The 25,769-nt window shown below is 39.2% G+C and overlaps 3 protein-coding genes across 8 annotated transcripts; 2 read left to right on the forward strand and 1 right to left on the reverse strand.

Moving 5' to 3' along the window:
- The first annotated feature begins 830 nt into the window (after positions 1 to 830).
- Positions 831 to 6,508, forward strand: LOC135934042 (mucin-5AC-like). The gene is made up of 3 exons (XM_065475547.1): positions 831 to 2,097; positions 3,134 to 3,562; positions 5,223 to 6,508. Exons 1-3 carry the CDS (start codon positions 1,896 to 1,898, stop codon positions 5,561 to 5,563), a joined length of 972 nt encoding a protein of 323 aa, XP_065331619.1. The 5' UTR covers positions 831 to 1,895; the 3' UTR covers positions 5,564 to 6,508.
- A 1,221-nt stretch (positions 6,509 to 7,729) lies between these two features.
- Positions 7,730 to 21,503, forward strand: LOC135935312 (apoptosis-resistant E3 ubiquitin protein ligase 1). Of its 2 annotated transcripts, XM_065477547.1 has the most exons (15): positions 7,730 to 7,888; positions 9,701 to 9,982; positions 15,491 to 15,647; positions 15,989 to 16,191; positions 16,310 to 16,509; positions 16,611 to 16,848; positions 17,161 to 17,330; positions 17,439 to 17,607; positions 17,663 to 17,874; positions 17,928 to 18,191; positions 18,529 to 18,894; positions 18,952 to 19,077; positions 19,130 to 19,318; positions 19,448 to 19,710; positions 19,962 to 21,503. In XM_065477547.1, exons 2-15 carry the CDS (start codon positions 9,727 to 9,729, stop codon positions 20,062 to 20,064), a joined length of 2,916 nt encoding a protein of 971 aa, XP_065333619.1. In that variant the 5' UTR covers positions 7,730 to 7,888; positions 9,701 to 9,726; the 3' UTR covers positions 20,065 to 21,503. The 2 variants fall into 2 exon arrangements, with proteins under 2 accessions (XP_065333619.1, XP_065333628.1); XM_065477556.1 differs by lacking the exons at positions 7,730 to 7,888; positions 9,701 to 9,982 and adding an exon at positions 13,906 to 14,314.
- On the reverse strand, positions 21,487 to 25,440 carry LOC135935321 (putative leucine-rich repeat-containing protein DDB_G0290503). Of its 5 annotated transcripts, none has more exons than XM_065477588.1 (17): positions 25,314 to 25,440; positions 24,573 to 24,716; positions 24,376 to 24,496; positions 24,164 to 24,285; positions 23,983 to 24,099; positions 23,588 to 23,650; positions 23,411 to 23,515; positions 23,185 to 23,346; positions 23,048 to 23,122; positions 22,824 to 22,928; positions 22,599 to 22,766; positions 22,466 to 22,540; positions 22,237 to 22,403; positions 22,082 to 22,184; positions 21,970 to 22,029; positions 21,795 to 21,911; positions 21,487 to 21,735 (listed from the first exon to the last, which is right to left on the reverse strand). In XM_065477588.1, the coding sequence occupies exons 2-17, from the start codon at positions 24,681 to 24,683 to the stop codon at positions 21,607 to 21,609; spliced, it is 1,800 nt and encodes a 599-aa protein (XP_065333660.1). In that variant the 5' UTR covers positions 24,684 to 24,716; positions 25,314 to 25,440; the 3' UTR covers positions 21,487 to 21,606. The 5 variants fall into 5 exon arrangements, with proteins under 5 accessions (XP_065333660.1, XP_065333668.1, XP_065333642.1 ...); XM_065477596.1 differs by having other exon boundaries at positions 24,573 to 24,697; positions 25,314 to 25,330; XM_065477570.1 differs by lacking the exon at positions 25,314 to 25,440 and adding an exon at positions 25,016 to 25,195 and having other exon boundaries at positions 24,573 to 24,737.
- Positions 25,441 to 25,769: the final 329 nt, after the last annotated feature.

Consider the following 25,769-nt stretch of genomic DNA (forward strand, 5'->3'; position numbering starts at 1 on the left):
TCGTCGGGGGTTTTGGCGCCCATTTGTTTGCTTCAAATCAAACTTTCCTCCTCGTGGCCATCGACAATAATTGCATTAAGCTGCGATTTTTTCCGCTCTAAGCCAGCGTGAATTTACTGGAAGCGAGAAAACCACAATAGCTCGCTGTCCGTCGCGAACACCGTGGAAGCAGACGTCGAACTCTATTTCGCTTCATGCTGTATGGAAATTAGAGAGAATGAATGCATCTCGCGAGCATCATTGTTTGTCTTGCGGCGAAAAACCAGACTCCGTTGCAAGCCAACGAGCACATTAATTAAAGCGCAGAAATCCTGTAATTAAAACGTTATAATATTTTAAAAGTGTGTTTCCGCTTATTTAACATTCAAGCAGTATGTTAAATTATTAATTTTTTCATAAGATGCTTCAAATAATTTAAAAGATGTCTAATACATTGTATCGTGTTTTAAAATGTGCTAGCATTTTATTGCAGCTGCAGTAAAATTACACGCATAGATTACTCAATTTTGGTCAAACTACCTGCTGGTTCTCTATTCATGAAATAGAATTAAAAATCTCGTCCGCTGGAGCCGAAAATAATAACAGCTGAGACTATATTTTAAGTTTCAAAGTTTGATCAAATATTCTGCAGTGTGAACACTTTCAAGTCATAAAATCTACTAAAACCTGTATAGCAAAGTTTTTACGTGTTCACCTTATGATTTAACAACCTTTATGGCCACGCTTGATTCCCTGCTATAAACTTGTCCAGAGTTCCTACACTCAGAAATAATCTATAGATAGATGATGCATGAATAAACACAATCGTTTCGGGATGGCCATTGTGACAAAAATGATAATTGAAAGCAACTGCGCACGCTGCGCACGTTCACTCTTTTAATCTGACGGTCAGTATCAGTGAGCGCAGTATTTAGTGCGCATCTCATCGCTGAAAAATAATTCATTGTTTCTCATTCATTGTTCTAGCTCTCGGCAGCGGCAGATTGGAAATATAGCCGCTCAGTGCGCACCTCAAACAGATGCCGTCAAAGGAAGTCATTTTAACTGTTGAAACTGTGACAGGGAGCGAGTGGACTTTGTGAGAAGTAATCTCTCAAGTGATCACCAGACTGATAAAATGAAAGGTTGCTTCAGGTGCTGCTATGTGCCCTGAAAATGTCAATTCTAAATATTAAAATCCGATTTCGGTGTCATATTCCAGAAGCGATTATTCCAATCAATCAAAATTGTCATGAATATTTTGGAAATTTTCTTTTTTACAATAATGTGTCACGACTTATAATATATTTAAACAGCAGAAAATCTTCACGGTGAAAACAAAGATGGAAATAATTGTTTTTGTAATCTGTCACGCTTTTACCATAATCATTGTTTTTAAGGAATAAGTGGTTCTTTTTTCTAGCCTTTCGACCCAAACCAAGATGCTCTCTAACGCCTTTTAGGTGAAAATATGTTAATAATAAACTGGTGCTTTTCGCGCTGCCAATAATTAGCTTTCCTCGCTAAAATGAATTCAGCCTTTTTTGTCTCTAGTGTGAAACAATTTGCAGAATTTAGCTGGGAATCTGCCGAGTGCTATAATCTTTTTTATTGCCAAAGTTATTATCAAGTCTCTTATTGCGTGTGTGACATGTGCCTGTGGAGCGAGTCGTTGGAAATTATGCTGCCGCGAGGGCATTAATTTTCAAAAGCAGGATTGCGCCAGGTCGACTTCTTTTTCGGGCTCATCTCACGCGTGAGATAATTTCGCCTGCGCGCCAGCAGCAGCAGCACCCACGATTTGCTTAATTGCACACACGCGGTATATTCAGTCTCTCTGCAGCAGTGCGTGTGTGTGTTTCACCTTTGGCGGCGCGGCATCGGTCTCGCGGGTCTCAGTTCGTTTTGTGCAGGTCATGCAGCCGGGCATGGGCGCCTCCGTGCGGCCGCCACCGCTGCTGCTGCTTATTTTGCTCGCCCTCGTGCCTCTGAGGGTGGTTGCCAGGGTGGACATTGTGCCTGCGTTGTTGGTGCACGAGGAGCATTTGCCGCCCATCAGCCACGAGCCGACGTACACGGTCTCGCGATTCGTCAATGAGCTGCTCCAGATGCAAGGCGGTAAGAAAAATAAAACAAATAATAAAAGAAAAATAAATTGTGATATTTATAATTCTTTTTTGTATATATAAAAGGAAGTCATCATTTAAAATATACGTGTGAGCGAGCACCCCAATCGTAATCAGAGAAAATTTTCAAGGAGACTCTCTTTTGCTATTAAACTGATTTTAAATTACAAAAATAGCTTTTTCATATTTCTTCTTTGAATGTGTGGGGAACTATGAGATAAACAACCGTGAAATTTTAACTGCTACCTCTTTTAATATATTCCTTTTATTTTAAAATACACGCAAATGGTTTCTTAGCAGAAGAGTAAGTTTTTTACATGGCGGAGGTATTGGAGAATTAGATCATATTAGTGTTTGTGTAACAGATAACAGCTGCAGCGCTATTTCAATTAGATTTAAATCTATTAATAATAATTCACATTTATCTATCAGCAAATAAAATAAAACCAGAAAAAATCAGGATGAATTTCAAGATTTTTATTCTTTATTTAGTTTGAAACAAAACAGCCCACCTGGGCACGTTATGTTCCACTGACAAGTCGGTCAGATCCGAGTTCTAAGCATAAAAAGCTAAATTTTTTCATTTATTTGTTATCAAAAGCAACGTCAATAGACATTTTCAGTTGTCATTTCTGTATACGCAAAATCTTTGAAGTTTCTATTTGACCTTTATTAGAAATGAAACACCTGGCAGACCGAAATTCTGAAATTTCATCTATTTTAAAATTGACTTTCACGTTTGATTACAACCACAGTTGTTCTCACTTTTGCAGCAGCAATCAGGTTATAATGCGAGATGAACTCCCGTGGCTCACGCATATCAAATCAAAAGCAGGGAAATGGACTGCGTGATCCCCGTGCGCGCGGTGCCACATAACAATCGGTGCGCATCTCAAACATTTCCCACGATTTAATTCGGAGAGACGCGGAAACATTTTTATACGTATCATATCTCTTCTCGAAATTGAAATTCAGTTGCGTAACCAAGTTCATTAGAATTGAAAATCGGGTGACTTTGTGCTTCGCAGACGAAATCTACGGCGGCCGGAACCGACTTGCGGGCACCTTCGGCAGGTACGCTGCCAACAGCGTGCAGGAGAAGTCGGCAAAGCTAGTTGAGGAAAAATCAGCAAAGCTGACGACACAGTACAAGGAGCCTGTAGTGGATGGCAAGAATTTCGGCTCGTACAATATCAAGCGGAAGCCGAAGGACCCCATTCCGACGCCGTTCACCAACGTGCGCATTAACAACAGCTTCCGCCAGCTGCGCCTCCTATTCCCCAGCCACACGCAGGCCATCTTCAAATCCGGGCCCAGGGCGGAGAGTCTGGTTGCCCAGCCGTCCAGCACCGCGAGCAGCAGGAAGAACCAGGAGCAATCAACCAGTGCCTTTGTCACTACCACAAACGCCCCCATCACGATGACAACCACCGCTACTTTGAAGGCAACTACTTCAGGTAAAATGATTATTCAGGCAGTGTTGAGAAAAAACAAATGGAAAAGTAAAATGCAATTTTATTTTAGACTTAAAAAACTTTTTTGCGAAGTCAATAAATAGTTACTTCTCACAAATTACAGGAAAAGTAATAAAAATCCGGAATATAAAACAAAATATTAGCTAACTTTATACGGTGAACATGGGTCAGTGCAATAAATTTAAAATGGGGAAATTAATGGAGACGTTAGATGAGTTTTCACTGTAGGTGCCTATTTTCTACCAGTAATTCGAAATATTTTTTTTTATTCTTGGTAGATTCCAACGAAGGTAGAAGCACATGACGTTGTCAAAATTTTCAGGAGAATTTAATTTACACGCCGAGGAAGCTGTATTTAATTTATAATTAATAAATTTGAGGAAATACAAAGTGTTTCAGAGAATAAATCACTTCTATGGTAGGCAACTAGATCCTACTAAGGAGAACAAATCCTGAGTGAGTTAATTGTCAGATTGCGCAATAAAATCTTACCATGCGCCTTGCAGAGGGTCGGAAAACTACCGCTGAACAGTGTTTCCTTGCAAATATTTTCCTTTTGCACTTTGCAGATAATAGAAATTGCATAATTTTCAGCATATTCAACAGTTGATTTTTTCAAAGACTTGAACTTGACAAAAAGAAAATAAAAATCTTAAAATTTGGTGGCAAAATCGCAATTTTTATCTGAACCGTTTTTACGAAACAAGAAAAAATGTTAATGAATTTTGCTTTTGGTAGAAAATTATGCCATTATATTGGATATATTATCAACATAATTATAAAATATTTTCATTTAAAAAATATTTATTTGAGAACAACATAATGTTTACAATGCATGCAAAAGATTTCCCAGAGCTGAATTTTCAAGTTAACACAACAAGTTCAAAGGTGAAATAAATCCTGAGAACTATTGAAATTTTCCAATCCACTTTATTAAGAGTTGTCGAGAATACGAAACGTGAATATTCAATTTGGCTCTTTCACATTCATAATAAAATTTCCCTCAGATATTTGTAAACGAAGATCAACTTTGTATACATGCCGAAATTGTTCTAGCTTTATTTTTATTACCTTGAGGTGACCCGAGTCCTGGGAACATCTTGGCACGTCGTAATATAATAATTGCCCAATTACTCTCGTTCTCGAGGCGTGCATGCGAATTTCAGCGCCGCGTGCAAAAGCATGTGTAGTTGAGGAGCAGTTAAACTGTGATGCAATTATTCAAACAGACGCGTGCGCTCCCTGAGAAAATTTACTTTGGTCCAAATGATGCAAAATGCTCACTGCCAACTTTCATTTTTCTTTCTTTTTTTTCTTGCAAAACGGATGTGCCTGTCCAAAATTTACATATTCTCACGGCGTCGTGCGTTATCGTCTCAGTTATAACCAGTGTATCTCTCCTCCACACTTCTGTTCTGAGAAACAAAATGCGATATGTTTATAATATTCGAGACGCAAGAAAGTTTTTTGGCCTTCGCTTCAACAAACATTGCGCAGGAGAAAATTGTAGCTTATTTTTATCAAAATTTATGAGATTCACAGTCACGACTCATCGATTTATTGCTGGCTAATTCGATATTTATTGAGCATGTTAGCTAATCGATTGGAGTAGTTCATAAAATCAAATAACATGCCTTTTCAGAGAGGAATGCCGCTTCCGCGGAGGAGGAGAGCTCGAGACCAACTGAACCAGCCAAACTGACTGTCGAAAGTCTACTTGCGGAATTTTTCAGCCGACCAGCCTCGCCGGCTGCTTCATCTTTCCGACTTCCTTCGGCGAATTCAGTCGTTGCCGACCCGACGACGACGTCCACCACCTCCGCTCCAACGTTTTCTAGCACAACCCCGGTGGAGATGACGACAGTCGACGTCGTGGATTTGATTAGAAAAGAGCTGAAGGCGCTGAAGCCGTCGCCGCGTCCTTTCGGCCTGAGAAAGGCCTCTAAGAAGAGCAGCTCGGAAAAAGCCAGTTTTGTCAAGTGATATAATTTATACTTTAACGTTTTATGTAAATAGAAAAATGTATCTGCCAAATACATGTGTACTCAGTTGGCTTTAAGAGCCTTAGATTAATATTGGAAATTTTAGAATGTATTGCAAAATCTGAATGTCATACACCATAAACACACTCTATTGGGTTAAATTTATTTTTGAGAAAACAAACTGTTCTTCGCAAAGTTTATTGGCAAAATTTCTAGAGTGCAGACAGTAATTTAAATAGATATAACCGCTAAAACATTGATTTTTCTCTTACGTAATATAAATACCATATTATGAAAGAAACGGACTCCATAGTATGGAACAACGAACAACCAACCTCGAGTGTTGACTTCTTAAGTTATATGGTATACTGCGCCAGTGAAAATAATTTTAACCATTTAAACACAAATTTTCCGACCTCTAAAACGTCTAAAACTGCATTTTGTGTATGTAAGAACTAAGAACATTCAAAACCTAAAACTGCATAGTGAAAAGGCAAATTTAAAAATGAAAACGTAACACGCACGTTCTAAGCTTTGCCAGAATATTTGCTCCCGCGAACTGGATAAGAAAATATTATGAAAAAAACCTCTCGGTCTAAGAACCTTTTAACGTAAAAAATTCGAGCCTTATGACAGGACGCGACAGCTTATGTATAACAGGTGTGCTTCTTGAGAAGGTTTTTTATGGACTGATGTTAAAATATTGTGCTCTGAACAAATAATATATTATTGTTGGTGTATTCAAGAACACAATTTTCAGTATAGAAAAAATATTTTTTAATTTAACCTCCGGGTTATTGTTATGCAAATGTGAAAATATCAATAAAAAGCGACTTTTTGCCGATAATATAATTTTTGTGTTCTTATAAACTGTAAATATATATCATATTAATTATTAAAAGGGACGTCTGAGAAGTGTTTTTTTCCTATAATGTTTGTCTCGAGTTGGCACCCATTGCTGCAATAAATCTCAATTGAAAATAATAATCAAAGCAGTTTGCAAAAACTTCCTGCAATATTTCAATAGGAGGGCATTTAAATTGTTAATGGATCTCCAGCAGCTGCGGCTGCTGTTGCAATTATCAACACCTTGTTGTTCCGTCCTATTTTAGCAGCTATTTGCACAAAATAAAATGGAAAATCGATCGGCCGGTGTGAAATTATTTCATGCGGCTGCAACACACAGCATCTCAGCAGCAGCTGCGAGACAACAACGACTTTTACTCCCTTTGTGCTTGGCGCGCTCGTGATTAATTCGGAAAGAGATGCGATTTAAAATCGGTCACGGTGGACGTGGCAAGTCATCGTCGCTGCGATTTCCGCTCGGCTGCCCCCAAGCCGAATGATCAATAACGACGAATCATTGCACCGAGAACATCCGTCAGCGCGACGCAACCCCCGAATCCGCCAGACCGCCAGAGCTGACGTGCTGCAAGAAATGGCCTCGCACCAAATTGTTCAGCACTCGCTTTTGGTTCTTTTGCGGTCGCGCTGCTGCTCACTCACCATAGAGTAAAGAGCTGTTCTTACAAAGCGAGTAAATTGTCTCTCACGTAAAAACGGAATCCTGGGCTTCCCCCAGGGCCACGTCTGCATGCACTCTCAATAAAGGGGCAAATTACGTACGTGCAATTTTAGCGTTAATTTGCACCGGAAATAATTGAATAAAGGTAAAAATCGTTGAAATTTAAACTAAGAATTGTGGAAATAAAGAGACACATGGCGGTTTTTAAATCTGACTTCCTTCGCTCCGCCACCCTAAATAGCCGTCTTTAGTGTATGAAGACAAAATTATAGGAAGAATATGGACAGAAACTTTTAGTTGGAAAAGAGTGCTCCTTTTTTCCCTCTATAATCTTTGATTTCTTATATACGTACTGCAAAACTCGTAACAGTTTTCGAGAATTTTCGAGATTTTCCCCAAACAGGAAAGCTTGCCATGTTAGCTTGGATAGCTCCTTGTTCCCTCTCTATAATTTTTTTGATAATAATTTTTTTTTAAATTTCAGTTATATTTACTAAAAAAATCAAAATTAATTTATAAAAAATATTAGCAACTTGTAGAATCGAGCAGAGATCTACGATTTTACTGTGTCGCTCTGCACACTGCTAGCAGGCTCATCTTCCGCTCGTCCCGCACAACTTGCATTCGGCTGGTGGCGCCACTGAACAGGTTGCGGCCAAGTGGGTAACTCAAGCCAAAACAAATCCGTGTCCCAGAACCGCGGAGAGCAGCAAAGAAAGACGTCCGAATCTCCTCTGAGCGGCGACGGCGCGTGTCCGAATGAAGAATGTGAAGAGGACAGCTTACGGACAAGCATAGCAGGTGACCGAGGCTGCGATTCTTTTCGTTTTTCTCCTATTTAAGATCGCCCACCCAACCGAAACGAATGATCTTGTTAAATCAAAACATTTTGCTTTTGTACATAACTACTCTTTTCCTCTTTAGGTTCTTATATTAATTACAAAAGCGTTCCTGACCAAGTTGTATAATTTTTTAAACTGATGTTCATTTTGTATAGTAGGTTAGGAAAGATGCAAAATTATTGTCACCTCTAAAAGTCAATGACATTTAAGTAGGTTAGAAATAATTTGCAAAGCATGAGAGGTGCTGGGTGGCACTTCTTGCTTATTTATTATAAATAACTCTTTAAAGTCATCAGTCGATTTGTGACTTCGTTCAATAATTTCCACTAATGTCATTTTTTATCGCTACATTGTCTTGCGTACACAAGTCATCAAGTGAAAAAAATTATTAAATTTTTAATTGATATAGCATTAATGAACAACATACACATGACATTGCAAACAGATGAATGCAGAAAGTGATTCAAAACAGAGCATATTATGTACACATACAGTCATGAGCTATTTTAGGTGCACACTAACAATAAGCCGCACGAATTAATGATACAGATTTGTAAAATTAATATTCTCCCATTTTTTAAAATTTTAACATCACGGCAACGGCACCAAAATTTATGGTGATTGTTTCGTATAAAATTCATGTTATTTTCTTGAAGAGCTCTGTGGAAAAAAGTATGATATTCATTGCAAACGCGTCACGATTAAAATGATTTTAGGTATGTATTATGTATTATATTATTTCATACACAACATGAAATTCATAATTAATTTTGTGAATGGGGTTTTTTACATCTGGTGTCATATGTTAAACTCTTCTTCTATATCGTTTTAAATTTATTTTTTTGCTCTTTGATTGCAAAACAGGAGGAAAGGTGAATTTAAAATTTAGATTAAATTATTTAGCACATACATACATATCTACAAGCGCCATAATAATCCCACTATCTAAAAGTCACCACAAGTTCTGTATCAATTGATAAGCGCGCAAGTAAACGCAATTGATATCACAATCGCGGAAATGGATAAATTAAATTGGTTTACCTATCAATGTTTTTTTTCTAATCTGTAATCTAGCTGGGCTCACTTCGGCTTTGTCCTCCTGGATAGGTGGACAGGTTCTTATTGTTAGCTCAATTGAAATTTTTCTCACGTGATTTTGATGTTGACCAGAATATTCTTTCCCCTCTACAAATTCGATAGTAAGTCCATAACAAGCTTGACATTGTTTCATAAACACAATTATTTATGTTATTCAAGGTGAAGACGGATTCTTAAACTTTGTTCAGCCATTGCAACGCGTGCATAAATTGTAGATATTTTTGCCACATTTAATTGAATTTATTCGAAATTGTAAATCATATTAAGTCAATTTAAAAATGCCTTAAATACGACATTCCATTTGAAAAAAACACTGTCTAACGCTTACTGCTTAATCATTTGAACTTCTCCCTGGTTCCTGGTTGTGTGCTCTTCAGTGTGTAAATTGTGTGTGTTAATTGTCTGGGTAAATTTATACAAATCACCGGTTATAATTAACACTCCAAGCAGGCCAAGTTCATGAACTTGAGGCGCGATCGTTTTCAAAATATTCGAGTATGATTAAGGGAGGTATAGCTCCTCACATTATTTTTGAAATAACGATACGCATAGTAGTTCCCATGTTCTAAAGAATTGAACTTAAGAAGATGTTTTTCAGCCAATTTTTCTTAAACTGAAACAAAGATAAATATTACATGAACTAAAATAGAGTAAGATTTTGGTATTTTGGTAGGAGGAGGCGGTGCGAGGAAGGTAGCGATGCAGCAGCAGCATCGGCATGCTCACCATCATGCGCACCGACACGTCCATCGGCAGGTGTCGATGAGCGGCAGGTACGAGGGGCGCCGGCCAAAGCACTATGCCGCCGAGTGGGCCCTGCTGTGCACCCTGCTCGCGGGGCTCGCTTACCTGATGCTGCGGGGGCAGGTCCATGCGGCCCACCACTTCACCGAGGCCGACCTCTGGCTGCAGGAGAGCGATCTCCAGCACCTCCAGCACTCCTTCAGCCAGGCTGGTGAGTCAAACTTATTTAAAATTGACCAGTTTGGATCAGTTAGACCTCTAAACACTCTAACAAAAAGGATTAAAATTCTCTAGATCTTTATTTCTGCCAACTGAATTTGGTTTCCAACCTATGTCAAATGCATATTTGAAAGTTTACAACACCAATTTAGGCTGTAAAAATAATACACACAGTAATAAGGGAAGGAAAGTTCAAGTTTCATATTTAACAATTGACAAAATGAGATATTCCCTTTATTGTTAGTTGAATTATGAAATCACAGTTAGATACATTGTGGGAGTACGTCTCTTCACAGCTTGCATGACCTCTAATTTAAAACGAGTGAGGGCAAATTTGCTGCAGTCGGCTGAATATGACGCATTAATGTGACGCTGCAATTTTCTCCTCGTTTGCACAGTGACAAATCAGACGCATCATTTAGTCATATTGACTAAACATATAGTTTGTATAAAAGTATATCTGAGATATAATCGTCTATTTTCACGAATAAACTCACTTATGACACTGAAATTACCAAGGTAAGAAGAGGCGTGGGACATATTTACTCTAACGCAGTCCACCTTATTAATTGTGTAAGAGTAAATGAGCATTGTCAATAAGTGCTTGTTTATAATTTTCCCATTAACTTCGGAAACTATTCTTACACAATTTGTCTCGTGCTCAAATGGTTTGAAGTGGTTGGAGTCATACTATAAATGCATTTTTGACGGAAAAACAACCTTTTTAACGAAAATTTAGACAAAAATATACGACAGTCAAATACTTTGTGTTTAACTAGTTAAAACTAAATTTAAGTGTAAACGGAAGTATGTAAAACATTAAAAAAGCTTATTAATGAGATTGAACGAGTACTATTATTTTTACTTTCAAATATTTTGGGTTAAGAAGAGATTGAATTTCTATTGTACTTCATTAAAAAGCAAATAATTTGACGGATATCTAACATTTCCCCTCTTTGAGCCATAGAAAAACGTGAGTTTTTATCTTCTTGGCATCAAACGACACACACATGTACACTCGTTTTGGCGGATTTTGCACGCGTCCTTGAGGTCGCGGTTTGATGCTGCGGATGCAGGGGGAGGCGCGTCTCTCGCCCTCCCGCTCGGATGCTGCGGATCGATCGACTCTCTCTCTCTCTCTCTCTCTCTCTCTCTCTCTCTCTCTCTCTCTCTCTCTCTCTCTCTCTCTCTCTCTCTCTCTCTCTCTCTCTCTCTCTCTCTCTCTCTCTCTCTCTCTCTCTCTCTCTCTCTCTCTCTCTCTCGTTCTCTCTCGTTCTCTCTTGCTCTCTCGCCGCGTGCAAGTGGCCACCGCCGCAGAGGGGCTGCGTAATTCGCGATCAATTCGCGGTGGCCGCTGCACCCCGACTTTGCCAATTTAGGTGTTCGTCGCCCAAGCACCCTCTATTTAAACTTAATGCTTTCCCTGAAGCGATCTAATTATGATTTGATCGAACCAGTCTAGATAAATCCAAAAAAATTACCTAGCTTTCAACCTTGAAGTGAAAAGTGCAATTGAGTTTGGGATTTAAATGTAAAAGTATCTGGCAAAAAATGAAGATCCATTAAACGATGATCGTTTTCAATAAAAACGAAAATTTAGAAGCGTAACACGTGTCTCTAGCTATAATTTGTCAGTAACTTAAATTTACTTCCAGCCCCCACACACGAATGTTTTATTTAAACCGTTTAGGATTGTTGCGATCTTTTCTTTAAATAATAAAGATATTATTATTATTATTATTATTCAATCTGGCAACTTCTCACGCCATATTGAAACTCGCGTTAGCAAGTAAAAATGCTGATCATAACGATACAGTATTCAAAATGAATTAAAAAAATCCTTCAGGTAACAAGATTTTCTATCAGCTAGGGGGACAAATAATCTGATATAAAAAACGCAATGGTGCTTGGTGTCTTGAATGAATTCCCTGTCGGTGCGTGTTTTTCAAACTTTTACCTTGGAATATACAAACAATATTCACGAATTTTTTCCTTACGTCTTGAATAATAGATTTTATCAACGTCGTCACTCTGCTCCAAGTACATTTTGCTGCGCCCATGTTCCATGTGGAAACCTACTTTGGTTTTGAGACGCAATTTATTTCTAGGCAACTTGCCCGACACACTTGTAGCTTAAGTTGCATACATTCTCCCTCGTGTGGTTCCTGCGTCTAATCTAAACGACTTCCGGGAGAGCGAGCAGAGCGTTTCTCACTGAAAAAAATGAAGGAAGTGCAATAAAATTGGCGGTGCTCTCGTTAAAGGCCAAGGCATCGCCGTTTGCACGCGACTTGGTTCCAGGTTCGTGCCACCGTAGATATAAACAATCTTTATTTCGCCTCCACAAACGAGCCGAGTGGTCAAAGATTCGTATAGTAATCAACGGCGGCGGCTTACCCGTGGGGGCGGTGACGTCAAAGGGTCGAGAGGGTGTGCATGCAGCAGGAATGCGCGAATTGCACGCGACATCCGCCGGCAGGTCACGGCGTTTGTTTTGCTGGCCCCATTATCGTGCAGATCACGAAACGAGACTCCCTGCGAGACGGTCCGTTGCCTCTTCCTTTCATGCTGCATCATTGTGCAATCTTTTCTGCATCGATATCAAACACGTTTTTAGGCCAAACAATTTAATCTGATCGTCATTCGATATTTTGCGAAAAATGCTTTTTGAAAAAAATTATTGAATAAACATAATCAAAATCAGGATGGATGACGATAGTAAATGAGTTAAAGATAACAATTTTATCACACGCTCTCGTACTAGACGGCAGTTGTTTCGGTCCCATAGGCCTCATCAGCAGTACTGTACGCGCAAAACAAAATCCATACTGCAGAGGCGTCTAATTCTCTGGTCATTGAAAACGATTGCCTGCACTTATTTTCGAGCGCAAATTAAATTTTGCCGTTCTGTAAATGCTGCCCCTCGCCCTACTTACGACACGTCTCCCTGAAACGAACATTCACAATCTCCAAAGGTTCCTATTTCAGAGGGAAATTCAACTTCACAACAGGAAAAATAGTTTAGTATAACTGAAATGAAGGCTGTGGGCTGTAACCCAATTAAAGAAGGCCTTGTATTGAAAGTCATTAACATTTGAGAAACATTTATACTAAAATATTTTCCAACGTTTCCTACTCTGTTCTGTTTTCAGCGCAATAGAATTTAAAGGATAAGAATGTTCTGATTTGTTTTTCCTATTGTTTTTTTTTTTTAACACAGATGGCTGACAAATACTTCTTTGCTAACTAATGGCTCAAACCATTAGTTTTTATCACTATGCAAACGTTATTTATATTACATCCATTTTCTTGTCAGTTTCATGGAAGGAAGGCACTACATTTTCGTTAGAGGATTAACGAGAAAATATTTTTCTGACATTGACTGTATTGTAGGACTCTTGCCAATTTTCCAACATAAGCTCGCTCTTTCCAGAGGAAATGAATTGAACCATAAATTGCTTTATGTGGTACTCGCACCACAAAGGCTTAATCTTTATTTATATAGGCATTTATCTGCGCCTTCACATTTTTTATTCGAATTTCATGCCTCAATACGTCATTTCTTCACACTTTTCGGATGCAAGAAAGGAAGGGCAATTACTTAAAAACTACTATCGTTGAGCTTAAAATATAGATCTCTTTTGTCAAAAAATTAATAGCCGAGCTTGAATGCCAAAAAAATCAAATGCCACATTAACATGATGATTTAAATAAAACGGCATTTATTTTTATCCAAATAAATCAAACCAAAATTTCCAGGCAATTTTTTTATCATTTGGGGTCATCTATTGTCGCATTTCATTCTCAAGAGAGTCTTGGCAGTTACATCAAAATCCCATTTGAACCTCTCAATATTGTTCAATGACGTGGGTCGTTTGGCAATATTTGGTGCTGAGCATTGTGTTCCGGGTGGAGATGGTGGCAGCGGTCTTGGCCGTCGTCGGCAGGGCGCAAGATTGGCAGCGGCGGCTGCGCCCCGGGCGGCGCGGCCTGTGCGGGGCAGCGAGGGAGAAAGAGAGCGACAAAGCGGGCAGTTGGTGCTGAGCGTGCGTGCGAGACACCGCCGCCGACTTCTCCGTCCGCGTCCGTCCGATCGAGCGAGCGAGAGCAGCCGCCGCCCGCCCGTCCGTCCGGCCGTCGGCCGCACGCATGGCGGCCGCCAGGGGCAGCGTTGTGCTCCGGTGATGCTGGCCGCCGAGTCGCCCGCCGCCCCCTCCCCGCTCCTTCTTCTCGATCCTTCCGCTCACGCCGAACCCCCTGGACCCCTCCAAACCCCACCGACCCCCCAGCTCCTGCGCCATGCACGCCTCCACTTCTTCCTCAGGTATATATACTGCGCGATTCAAATGCCGCGCTTTTTTATCCTGGTGGACACACGTCGTTTTGGGAAAAAGATGATTGATGAATTTTGCAGATCTGGTATAAAAAAATCGCGCTTAGCAAAAAAAAGGATCTGATCCCTTGCCAATGTAATCTTTGAACTCTGGATTTTTTTTCATAGGCTTTTGAAGAAGTAAAAATTCAAAAATATTTGCTCAAAAGTAAACGCACATTCAAAAATGGAATAATTCAGATTCCACTTAAAACAGGGAGACTCGAATCTAGACTCGGATTTATTACTCAACACTTGATACCATTCTGTTTTTCTCCCTGAACATAAATTATTAATATTAGAAGAAATTCATTTATGTGAGGGTGCATGTTGACGTAATTAAGAAACGGACTTCTTCGTTGCAAACAGTCGCGGTCGCGGTTTCGGCTACTTCTGCATTCGAATTCATCTTGCAAAAAATTACATCACGTCAGTTCATAAATTTCTGATGTATAAAATGCTCAATGAAACTTTTTATCCTATAAAAATCCCCCTGAAGTGCTGCAACTGCGGCCGAGATAGATGAATCCGTCTGTTTGCAACAAGGAGAAATTTCATAATCTCAATCACACCAACATTAATACTTCCTGCTTACAAGTAGCTCACCATGCAAATCAGTCATCAAAACAATCACTTGATTTGCTCTTCGGAACCTATAAACTGGAAAGGAAAATAACCTAACATAGCCATTTCCTGCGAACAATATTTTGCCCACGAAAATATTAATTTCCTAAGAATTCCTTTTTGTTTCGTGTATTCCCCAATCAGTTGGCATTAATGGAAGAAACACTCAAAGGGATTAAAAATGCATTTTTCAAGGAATCGAGCTTGCGGCGAACGCGAGTTTTACAAGGCACCAAACGTGATGCAGAATTCAACAATTCGGCTCGTGTAGAATTCAGCTTTGGCAAATAACACATGAGATTTTCCTTGCGGCGGTGCGTGCTGGAAATTGGCCTCCAACAAGAGCCACCAGGGCTCGTCTGTTCTTGCTTTTCCCCGAGACGCGATATATTATTTAAATAGCGTGCGCGTCCCGATTCGTGACGAGAATGTATAAAAGTTTCTGCCGCCGCTCGCCACACCCTTTGCGTTTTCACGATATGCGTGCTATTCTGTCCGCGGCAGGTATCTCGACGCTGGTGAGCTGCGCGCAGCTGGAGCAGCTGCCCGATCTGCCGAGCGAAGATCAAGAAAGGGTGCGTCGAGCCGCGCGCGTTCTCCAACAGCGGCTCATCCTCAAGCAATGGCTCACGCACCACAACCTCGCCCAACACTACCAAAGGTATGTTATTCTATAGGGTAAAATTATTAAAGGTAATTGTGGGTTTTATGTTCGTAATTTCCCCTTTTTATAGTGCTTGCAGAAACTCACTTCGTTTTGCGTCAAAAACGCGTTCAGTATCTACATCCAGTCAATTTTGAAGCAATTATACACATATGACGTACACACAAATAAAAAATTAACATGAGTTATGACATCGTCTGATTATATGTCAAATTCACACGTTTTAACAAAAAATATTATTTACTCATCGGTGCTTCTATTTCAGAATCACATATTGCCAATTTTTATTTTCTTATTGTGCTAGCTATATTTTAAGTGAGCAAACGTGTTTTTAACAGGCTAGCGCAGCTGGAGGTGTCCGCCCTGGAAGACGTTTACTGGCTGGAGGACGTGAGGGCAAGGCCCGCGTTGGGCAAAGACTTCACGTCATGGACCACTGCCAGACAAGCGCTACCCACTTCCAAAGAGCAGCTCGAAGCGCTGAAGGAAGAGCTCTGGACAGAAGTCGTCAAGACAGACGCTCACACGTTCTGGAGCTGGGGTTAGAATCCATTTATTCAATACCGTTGTGAGCCGCGATAAAAAATTCTGCAGTAATGCAATTTTTCTCCAGCAAGATCTCTTTTGCATGCCTTGGTTGTAAGCTAGCAATTTTCCAGGTGGAATGATGGTAGTCTCGCTGAGCGTGGCTGGCCTGGTGACGCTGGCCGCCATGACGCAGCCAGCGTTGGCGCCCGAGGCCAAGCACACCCTGCTGCAGTATGTGACCGGCAAGTACCTACTACCTGGCAACTGCAGGGTCACCTTCGAGTGGGACGAGCCGCAGGTGGTTGGTGAAACCATGGCCTTCACCGTCAGGGTAAGCAAACCCGGTTGCCAAATCTTGCAGGATTTAAGCTGCTCAAAATTTATAAATTATGGGAAAGTTGACAAAGGCAAAAATATTATCTTTTTGTGTAGTTCTATCAACGCAATGGACAGCCGTATCCAATCTGCGATACAGACAACCTGTTTGTTGAGGTGGCCCAAGGAAACCGAAGAGTGGCTGCCGTGACACAGCTCGGCGGCGCTGATCCTAGCCAGGCGAACGTGGCTGTTGTGAAATTCACCGTGCGTCATTCGGGCCAGTACCGCGTGTCGGTGCTCATTGGAAATTGCCACGTCAAAGGCAGTCCTTTCCTCAAGTGCTTTTTACCAGGTACTGCAGCGGCCAAATATAAAACTTCCCCTCATTTCTCCCACTCGAGCGTGATTCTCTGCCATCAAATACAATGTCGTGCAGAAAACAACACCTCTGTTGTTGATGGATTATTTTGTCTCCATTATCTGTATTAAGATAATCAAATAGAAGAACTCATCATTTTGAAAGGGATAGTTTTCATAAGAGAAAAAATTTCTAACGAGATAAATTGCCACTTTGTGCAAACGATATGATGGTCCTTCTCATTTTTCAATATTTTATTTGGTCTCCATAATTGAATCCAATATCTGCACTCGTTGCATGCATTAGGTCCACCTGATCCCAGCAAAACGATCTTTGTGCGGCACAGCTCAACCGTAGTGTGCACCGCAGATGTGCCTCATGTGCTCACCATAGAGCCACGCGACGAGTTCAACAACATCTGCATGTTCTTGCCTGGAGAAGACCCCACAGATGGCTATTCAGTCCACATTGCAGAGGTCAGTGGATCAAAAAGAATAAATACCATGTGCTCTGATAGTTTGATAGTTTTCTGGATTGGCATAAAATGTAAAAGATATAAGCATTATTATTTTTTCCTTTTTTAGATTGGCTGCAACAAGGCTTTGCCTGAGAACGCTCGGCTTGAATATGACACTTCCAGTCAGAGGATATGCCTTCAGGTTTTGTTTCCTGCTGAAGGATGCTTCCATGCCTCTGTTGCCTACAATGGAGTGGTTTTGAACAATGGCGACTTTGATATCATTGTGCTAAACAGTCAGTACATCGAAATGTCATAAATTTTCTGGCTAAACCTTACTTTCTGCTTCAGAAGCCGACGCTTCTTTTGTGAACAAGAACATGGCCACCAAGAATCACAATATTACTTATGAGGCGCGGCTGATTAGCGTACAGGGGGAAAAGCTGACTAAACCGAAGAAGGTGTACTGTTATGTGTCTCCAAAACAACTGACCATCAAGGAGTTGATTCTCAAATTCATACCAAAGAGACTGGTCACCTTCAGGCTGTGTCCATCCACAAAAGTGAGTTGATCTAAACCGGCTGGCTGTAGACCTAATGTTTCTCATTTGTGCAGTTTACTTTCCTGAGCAACAACAACCAACTGAACCAGCCTTCATTCATCGTAGACGATGGTTGCCAGCCAAAAGTGGAGCTAGTCACTAGAGACAGGAACGTGCTAGCAGCCACTTTCACTCATTTCTTGCTCAAGAACATTGGCGGTTCCGAGACGTTCAAAGACAAGCAGGACTTTTTCTACCACGAAGTCAGAAAGTTCCACCAAAAGCATTACCACGACAAGCTTCCAATGAAAATAAACAGAGAAAAGCTGTTAGAATCGGTAAATAGTATTTTCATAATTTTGACCTTTTTAATTATCAACTCTAAATGGAGTAGAGATCATGATCGGTTAAATTTGTATGCAAATTATTTGAAAACGGAGCAAAATCTACAACACGTTTTTATCTTGAGAGTTGTTAAAATGTCAAGAGCGAAAATATACAAGTTAAATAAAATGCAATCTTGCCGTTATTAAATTTGTATGCTTCTGAAACATTTGTTGATTTTTGCCAATAGCTTTCATGCCAAAATATTTAAATACATTTCAAAACATTTATTCATGCCTTTGCAAACAATTTTTATACACGTAAAAAAATTAATTTCAATCTCTTTTCAAGTCGATGAAGGCGACCAAAGGTTTCTCTGTGGCTGACTGGTGCCGCAACTTTGAGCTGACCTTCCAGGGTGAGCAGGGCCTTGACTGGGGCGGCGTGCGCAGAGAGTGGTTTGAGCTGACATGCGCCTCTTTGTTTGACGCCAAGAACCTAATCTTCTGCGGCTTCTCAGACAACCACCAGGCGCTGGTGCATCCAAACCACCAGCGGCCGGCACATGTCAAGCTTAAGTGCTATGAATTTGCCGGCCGACTGGTCGGCAAATGTCTGTACGAGTCAGCATTGGGCGGCTCCTACCGCCAGTTGGTGCGCGCCAGGTTCACCAGATCATTCCTTGCTCAAATCATTGGTCTCAGAGTCCACTACAAGGTCAGTTTTTTAGCCCAGCTTCAACGACACGTGGACTTAAAAAATTTTGTATTTCAGTATTTTGAACAGGATGACCCTGACTTGTACCTGTCCAAGGTGAAGTACGTACTGGAAAATGATGTTGATGATATGGACATGTACTTTTATGAGGAGGAATACGACCGCTTTGGCCAACTTATCAAGGTTTGACCCTCCAGGGAAATTCTGGATATTTAAGGCTAACGATTTTATTCAGGTTGCAGAGTTAGTGCCAGGGGGGACCAAGATTCGCGTGACGAACGCGACCAAACACCAGTACCTGGACGCGTTGGCTCAGTACAGGCTGGCCAACAATGTCAAAGAGGAGATGGAGGCTTTCCTCAAGGGCCTAAACGAGCTCATCCCAGACAACCTGCTCAGCATTTTTGACGAGAACGAATTAGAGGTACAATTTGCTATGCTTGATGATGTTCCTTCTTTTAATATCTGTCAAGTCAATTGACAAATTATTTGAAATCAGTGCTCCTCCCCGTTTTTACTCCTTTTTTAATCTACCAAAAAAATGGGATTGTAGCTTTTACTGTGTGGTACTGGCGAGTACAGCATCGCAGACTTCAGGGCGCATCACATTATAAACGGCAACACTCCAGAATTCAGGCGCATCCTCGGCTGGTTCTGGACTGCTGTGGCCAATTTTACGCAAGAGGAGATGGCTCGTCTGCTGCAGTTCACCACTGGCTGCTCGCAGCTGCCTCCTGGTGGTTTTGCAGAGCTCAGCCCCCGCTTTCAGATCACTGCGGCGCCAACATTTGGGAACCTGCCCACCGCCCATACCTGGTTAGTACCTCCATTCTTATATATTTATTCACCTTTCATTTTTAAATGCATGTTCTCTAAGTCACCTATTAGAAATTAACCTCTTTTAATATATTTTTGGTTCAAAATAGGTTGAGTTTTTGTCACTGATAAAATTCGTGTGGCATTTTTTGCGTTATCAACAGTATTATTATTTACCCATCACTCTCATTTTATCGTAAAACAACTGCATTAGGATGTTTTTTTGAAAAACCATAAAAACTGCTTTGCAGTTTCAACCAACTCTGCCTGCCAGACTATGAGAGCTACGAACAATTTGAAAAGGCGCTGCTGCTGGCCATCAGCGAAGGCACTGAGGGTTTCGGAATGATCTGAGCAACGGTTATCTCAAACTTCCAGCTACATTTTTATCCTACAAGCACCAAACCAGGATAAGGGGTTGGATTAAATTTGCAAATAAGAAATGTTTACCTTTTTAAACCCTTTCCAGGCTAACCCGTTTGTTGGGTTTCCTCATTAGTCGCTACTTTTAAAAGTCTATTTGCCGTGTCGGATTAACTTTTTGACTATAAATTATATAACTTCCTCCCTCTTGAATATCATTGTCATATTGTCGCTTTACGAAAATCTCACTTCATACTCTCGCAATGTTAATTGTCACTCTCAACCACAATTTTTATGCCTGATTTATAGACTGAGAAGGGAAATAATTAGTGTCCTTTGCCTGTTGGATCATGCTATTCGCAAACATGGCATTTTTTCTCCTTAGTATGTTTCTAAGATTCCGCAACATTTAGCCAATAAATCCATCCATTAAATTTTGCAACGATGACCTTTGAAATAGAAACTCGCTAGTTTGTACTTGTGTGAGGTGACTTTTGAGACGCAACCTTTCGGCATCTAATGGCCAAACCGTATTCAAATAATGAAACTTGAAATGGGCCCTTTTATTCTTGTGACAAGCAGAAAAAAAACAGTGCACTCTATGGTGCATGGCTGACGAATTAATATCAATGAGTAACCCAAAGTGTAAGTAAATTGAAGATTGATCTCTTTGCTTAGTCGTAACGAGAGTCAAATGGAAACTAAATATAAGTTGTTGTAACACAGAGAAGCTAAAATGTAAGGTTTCAGTGCTCTGCTTCGGAGCTTGTTTAGCTTGTGAGTATAGCTTGAACCACCATAGCAGGTTGCATGTCAAAATACTTAGCTTACATTTAATAAAATATATTGAAACGAACGTTTTGTAGTCATGCAAAGTTTTAAAAAGAGACGACAATAAAAGCAAAATGGAGACAACTTGTGGACACAGTTTCCTGCCTAACAGGTTTTGCTCTGTTGATTGTTCTTTGTGGATAATGAGAAATCGATGAAAAAAATGTCTCCCCAACATCTGTGCGCGTCTCCCTGCCTGTTTTTCTCAGTTGTAACACACATTGTGAATGAAACGTCTTGACCTCTGTCTGTAGCCCTTGAGAAGAGCTACACCAATGATAGTTGGGACCATAATCATTGTTGAAATTTAACACAGTTTCCACTCGCTTGATCGATAAGTTTCAATTTTCATTTGGCATTATAATTCCATTGAATCTCACGCGCTGACGCAGCTTACAGCTAGCCAAAATTGAGAAATGTAGGCCGAGAAGGATTCTTTTAGAGCCAACTTTTAAGTGAACTGTAGTGATCTTATGATGTAATAACGCAATTGACAGTTGTTTGTGGATTGCCAAATTTATAGTGATTACGATTAATATAACAAATAGTAGTTATGTTATATTTTGTGAATTAAAACAGCGATTGTATTTGTAAACAAATGTTTTATTGCCCCATCGCCAAGAAAAAGTATTCGTTTTAATTAATTAATGAAAATGAAAACCATTATAATATTATTGCAAATTAACATGAAAAAAATCAACATCACGCAATAGAATCGTAGTCGTCACCAACAAAATTGTAGCAGTTATCAACGTGGTCTTGCAAATCACATTGGAGGAAAGAAACAAAACACATTGGGCATTCAACAATCAACTCATCCTGCAAAATATTCTACATTGAATTAACACGTCAACTGAAAAAAATTTACTTTCACACAAATCTCTCATTACCTGTGGCAGTTGTTGTCTGACAATATCTTCAAGTAGCTGTTGTTGGATACCCATTTCCATATCGTTTTCCTCTTCATTGACCTGAGCGATTTCCATGTTTGGATTTATTCTCCTTGGCTAAAATTTTGGTAGTTAATAATAAATATTTATTTTTTTGTGAATGCGCGGGTAGTACCACTGGCACTGGATGGTTATTGTCTCTGCTCAATGGAACTTCCTGGGCATCTTCGTAAACCTAGTGCATTTTTATACAATTTTCTATCATTTAAAGTTAGATGATTATTTACCTCTGGGTCCCCATTTTCTTCTTGACTGACACGAGCGCTAAAAAATTGTTCCTCAGCAATTACTTGAAGGAGGTGCAGCACATCATGGTTGTTTTCCTGATTTCTGCAGAAATAGTATTATTAATAATGTTAATATCTCCCCAAAAATACAGCACATCGAATCCGGTACGCCTTGCTTCAGCAAAGTGTCAGCTTCTTCAATCAGGCACTGATGTTCTGTCATGACGGCTCTCAATTTTTCTTCAAGCGCCTCCTTATTGCTCACTCCTGTGTTCTTGTCTAGTTCAGCCCTGTAGGCCTCGACCTTTAAGCCACACCATATCTGAAACATATTATAATCATAATAAAATAGCATTAAAACCAGCACAAACATATATATCATACCTGTTTCTCAAGGGTTCCGACGCGCATCTCTTCTTGTTCTATCTTTTTCTCCGCATCATTTAATTTCAATTTTAGCTGGAAAAAGTGTTGTTTTTAAACATGAGCAAAATAATTTATAAATCTTATTTTGTACTTCTTGTATGGTTGCTTCCATTTGTTTCAGCACAGAGCTCCCTTTCTGCTCAGTCTTTTCTCTAGATGCCAACAGCCCTGTCAGCTTTGCGTTTTCGTTCTCTGCGTCGGTCAATTTACTCTTTTCAAGAGTCAATGAAGTGTCCTTTTCCTCCAGATTTTTCTGCATCTATTTTGTTTTCAAATTTGCATCTTGTTTAGCATTTACTAAAAATTTAAATGTTACTTCATTGATGGAATCATGCAGAATTTTCATTTCCTCGTCTTTGTGCTGCATGCTTCTTGTTTTATCATCAAGCTCCATTTTCTTCTGCTTATTTTTTTCAACCAGCTGCAGAAGTATTTTTTACTAAACCACTTAAATTTTATAGTTATAATAACAAGGACAAGTTCGTTTAATTCTCACTCTGCTATAAAATATGCACCTAAATATTATATTAGTTCTCTTACTTGACTGACAAGTTCTTTCTCTAGTATTTTCTGTTGGCTGAGGTTGAACTCAAGTCCCTCAACTTGGCTCATCAGCTATAGAAAAAATCAGAAGTTTTTTTAAATAGATAATTGGAATATTTTTTTGAAGATTTTACTTTCAATTTGTCCGACTCCAATTCTTGAATTTTTTCACTCTCCCTGTCCAACTGCTGGTTGAACTTAGACTCTGCCTCAGATAATTTTTGTTTTAATGTCTCGTCCTCTTGTGTCTTCTGTTGGTTGAGGTTTGACTCCAGTTCATCGACTTGGCTCATCAGCTAGGAAAAATCATACATAGGCTCATTAAATAAATAATTGGAATATTTTTTTTGAACATTTTACTTTCAATTTGTCCGACTCCAATTCTTGAATTTTTTCATTCTCCTTGACCATCTGCTGGTTGAACTTAGACTCTGCCTCAGACATATCTTTTTTCAATATCTCCAGCTGCATGAGCATTATGTAAAAATAATATTTTGCTTAGCTTGATACTTTCCCCCAAATGTGTATTTTGTTTACCTGGCTCAAGTCAGACCGAGCCGCAGACAGTTCGACCTCCAAAATTTCATTTTTGGCACAAAGCTGAAAGTCAATATATTTATTATATGTAGTTTTTTCATGTTTTATTATTAATTTAATATATAATATAGTGATTTTATTTCCGCTACTTTTGATTGTTCCTGTCAGCCACCTGTTAATTCTTTAAATTTAATTTTTGCTTCAATGTGTCTCGTTTTCACTTTTCAACTGAAAAACAAATTATTAAACGATAGCTTTGAGACAAAAGGGATCAACATTTTCTATGCTGTGGAGAGATGTTAATGCCAATAATATATAAGCAGAAGAATTTATATAATTATCTTAATTTCAACTGAAATTTTCCTATATCCTATTTAACGAGAAGTCATCTATACTTCTTTGATGTTGGATTCCAGTCTGTCAACTTGTTCTTTCTCCTTGTTCTCCTGCTTGCTGATTTTTGCCTCTGCCTCAATCACTTCTCTTTTCAATGCCTCATTTTCGCCCTTCAACTGTAAATTTTTCATGGTATTACTGTAAATAAATATTTTATCATTCATTTTTTTTATAATTTACATTCATCATCTCCTCGTTTATTCTTGTCCAATTCTGACCGTTCGCCTTGAATGCAGGGGCGAGTTCCTGGTAAGAATACTCTAGAAATTTTCTTTGATCCTCAAGGAGCTGCTGCATAGAGTCTGAAATTTGGCAATCTTTCTGATTAAAATCATAAAAATATAAGGATAGTATCGACACGGAATTTTTTTCTGGCTTCTATAATTCATCACCTCTCATTTTAATATCTTTTTCCACGATGACCTTGTGGAGCTGCTCGCGAATCTCACTCCCGCCATGTCCCATCATTTCATCCATATCAATGAAGTCATCTAGGTGGTCATAGTCGGGATCCTGACGGCAAGATAAATGCCATAATTATTTTCTCTCGTTCTCTTTTTTTTACTTTTGTCACAAATTTATTTCTAACCTCTTCTAAAATACCAATGGAAGCTGAATCTTCGTTCTGGGAATCAGGAGGATACGAAGGGTATTGTTCATCAATGCCCACATCCTGATCGCTGTTGTTGCTGTCCATCATTCTCGATTCACTTTCTACAAATCCATTGATTTCCTCCATTTTTTCAAATGGGTTCTATAAGTTTGTGAAAAACGGGAGACGAAATTCTTTTATGCCAATTTTTCCTTTTGTTTTCTCAGCGCCCAGTGACAAATATGCCAAAGGAAATAACAAATAATAATAAAAAGTATACATTTCTTGCAAAAGTGATATAGCAATAAAACTCAGATAAAGCCTCTCTATTTGCGAGAAATTTAGTTTCCTTTTCTAGTACAAAGTTTTCGAAAATTTCTCTTATGTTATTTGTTTATTTTGAAATATATATATTTTTATCCAAATTAAAATACACATACCTCGACCCAGCTTGGTTAAATTCGTCTTTTTTAACTGAAAATTAATTGCTCAACCCACACGACACCTCATTTGTAGATAGACTTTTTGATATATGCGAAGTCAAATGTGAAGTCCTATTTTCTTTTTTCTATCTTATCTTTGTTTTATAAAGATCACTTCAGACCAGATATGTGTGTAACATTTTTAAAAGTAAATAAATATATTTTTTTAAATATTGAAAACATATATATGTATGTTAGTTCTATAGGGAGTTGTTTCCGCAGAGGAAAATACATATTAAAATAAGGTTTTTCTTACTTGTGCAATGCAATAAGTGAACAAACGCAACCGATGTTCCACTATTGTTTTAGACAGTACGAAGCCCTAAAAGTTTTACCCAATAATTTTGACTGACACAGAGTGTTCAAGTGCTGGCGATCAAGATAACTCTCCTTATTGCTCCAAGATAAGAACGTCACACATAATTCCAAGATAATTTAACCTAGATTAAATGCGCAATTTTATAGAAGTAATTCAGAGGGCGTAGAAATTCATTTACGATATATTTAAAACTTTTTCTGTTATAAATGTAATATAAATATTATATCTTCAGCATGAATTGGGTGTAGCTTTGAGAGTTGAGTCGAGTAAAAACAAGTCACATACAGATCTCATAAATGAAATCTGTCAATGCTGAAGACCTCATCAAATTATAATACTACGTAGTCTGCCTGCAATTTTTTACTTGGTTTTCTTCAGGCTGATCCATAAGCT

This window comes from Cloeon dipterum, chromosome 1, assembly GCF_949628265.1.
Source record: "Cloeon dipterum chromosome 1, ieCloDipt1.1, whole genome shotgun sequence".
Taxonomy (NCBI): domain Eukaryota; kingdom Metazoa; phylum Arthropoda; class Insecta; order Ephemeroptera; family Baetidae; genus Cloeon; species Cloeon dipterum.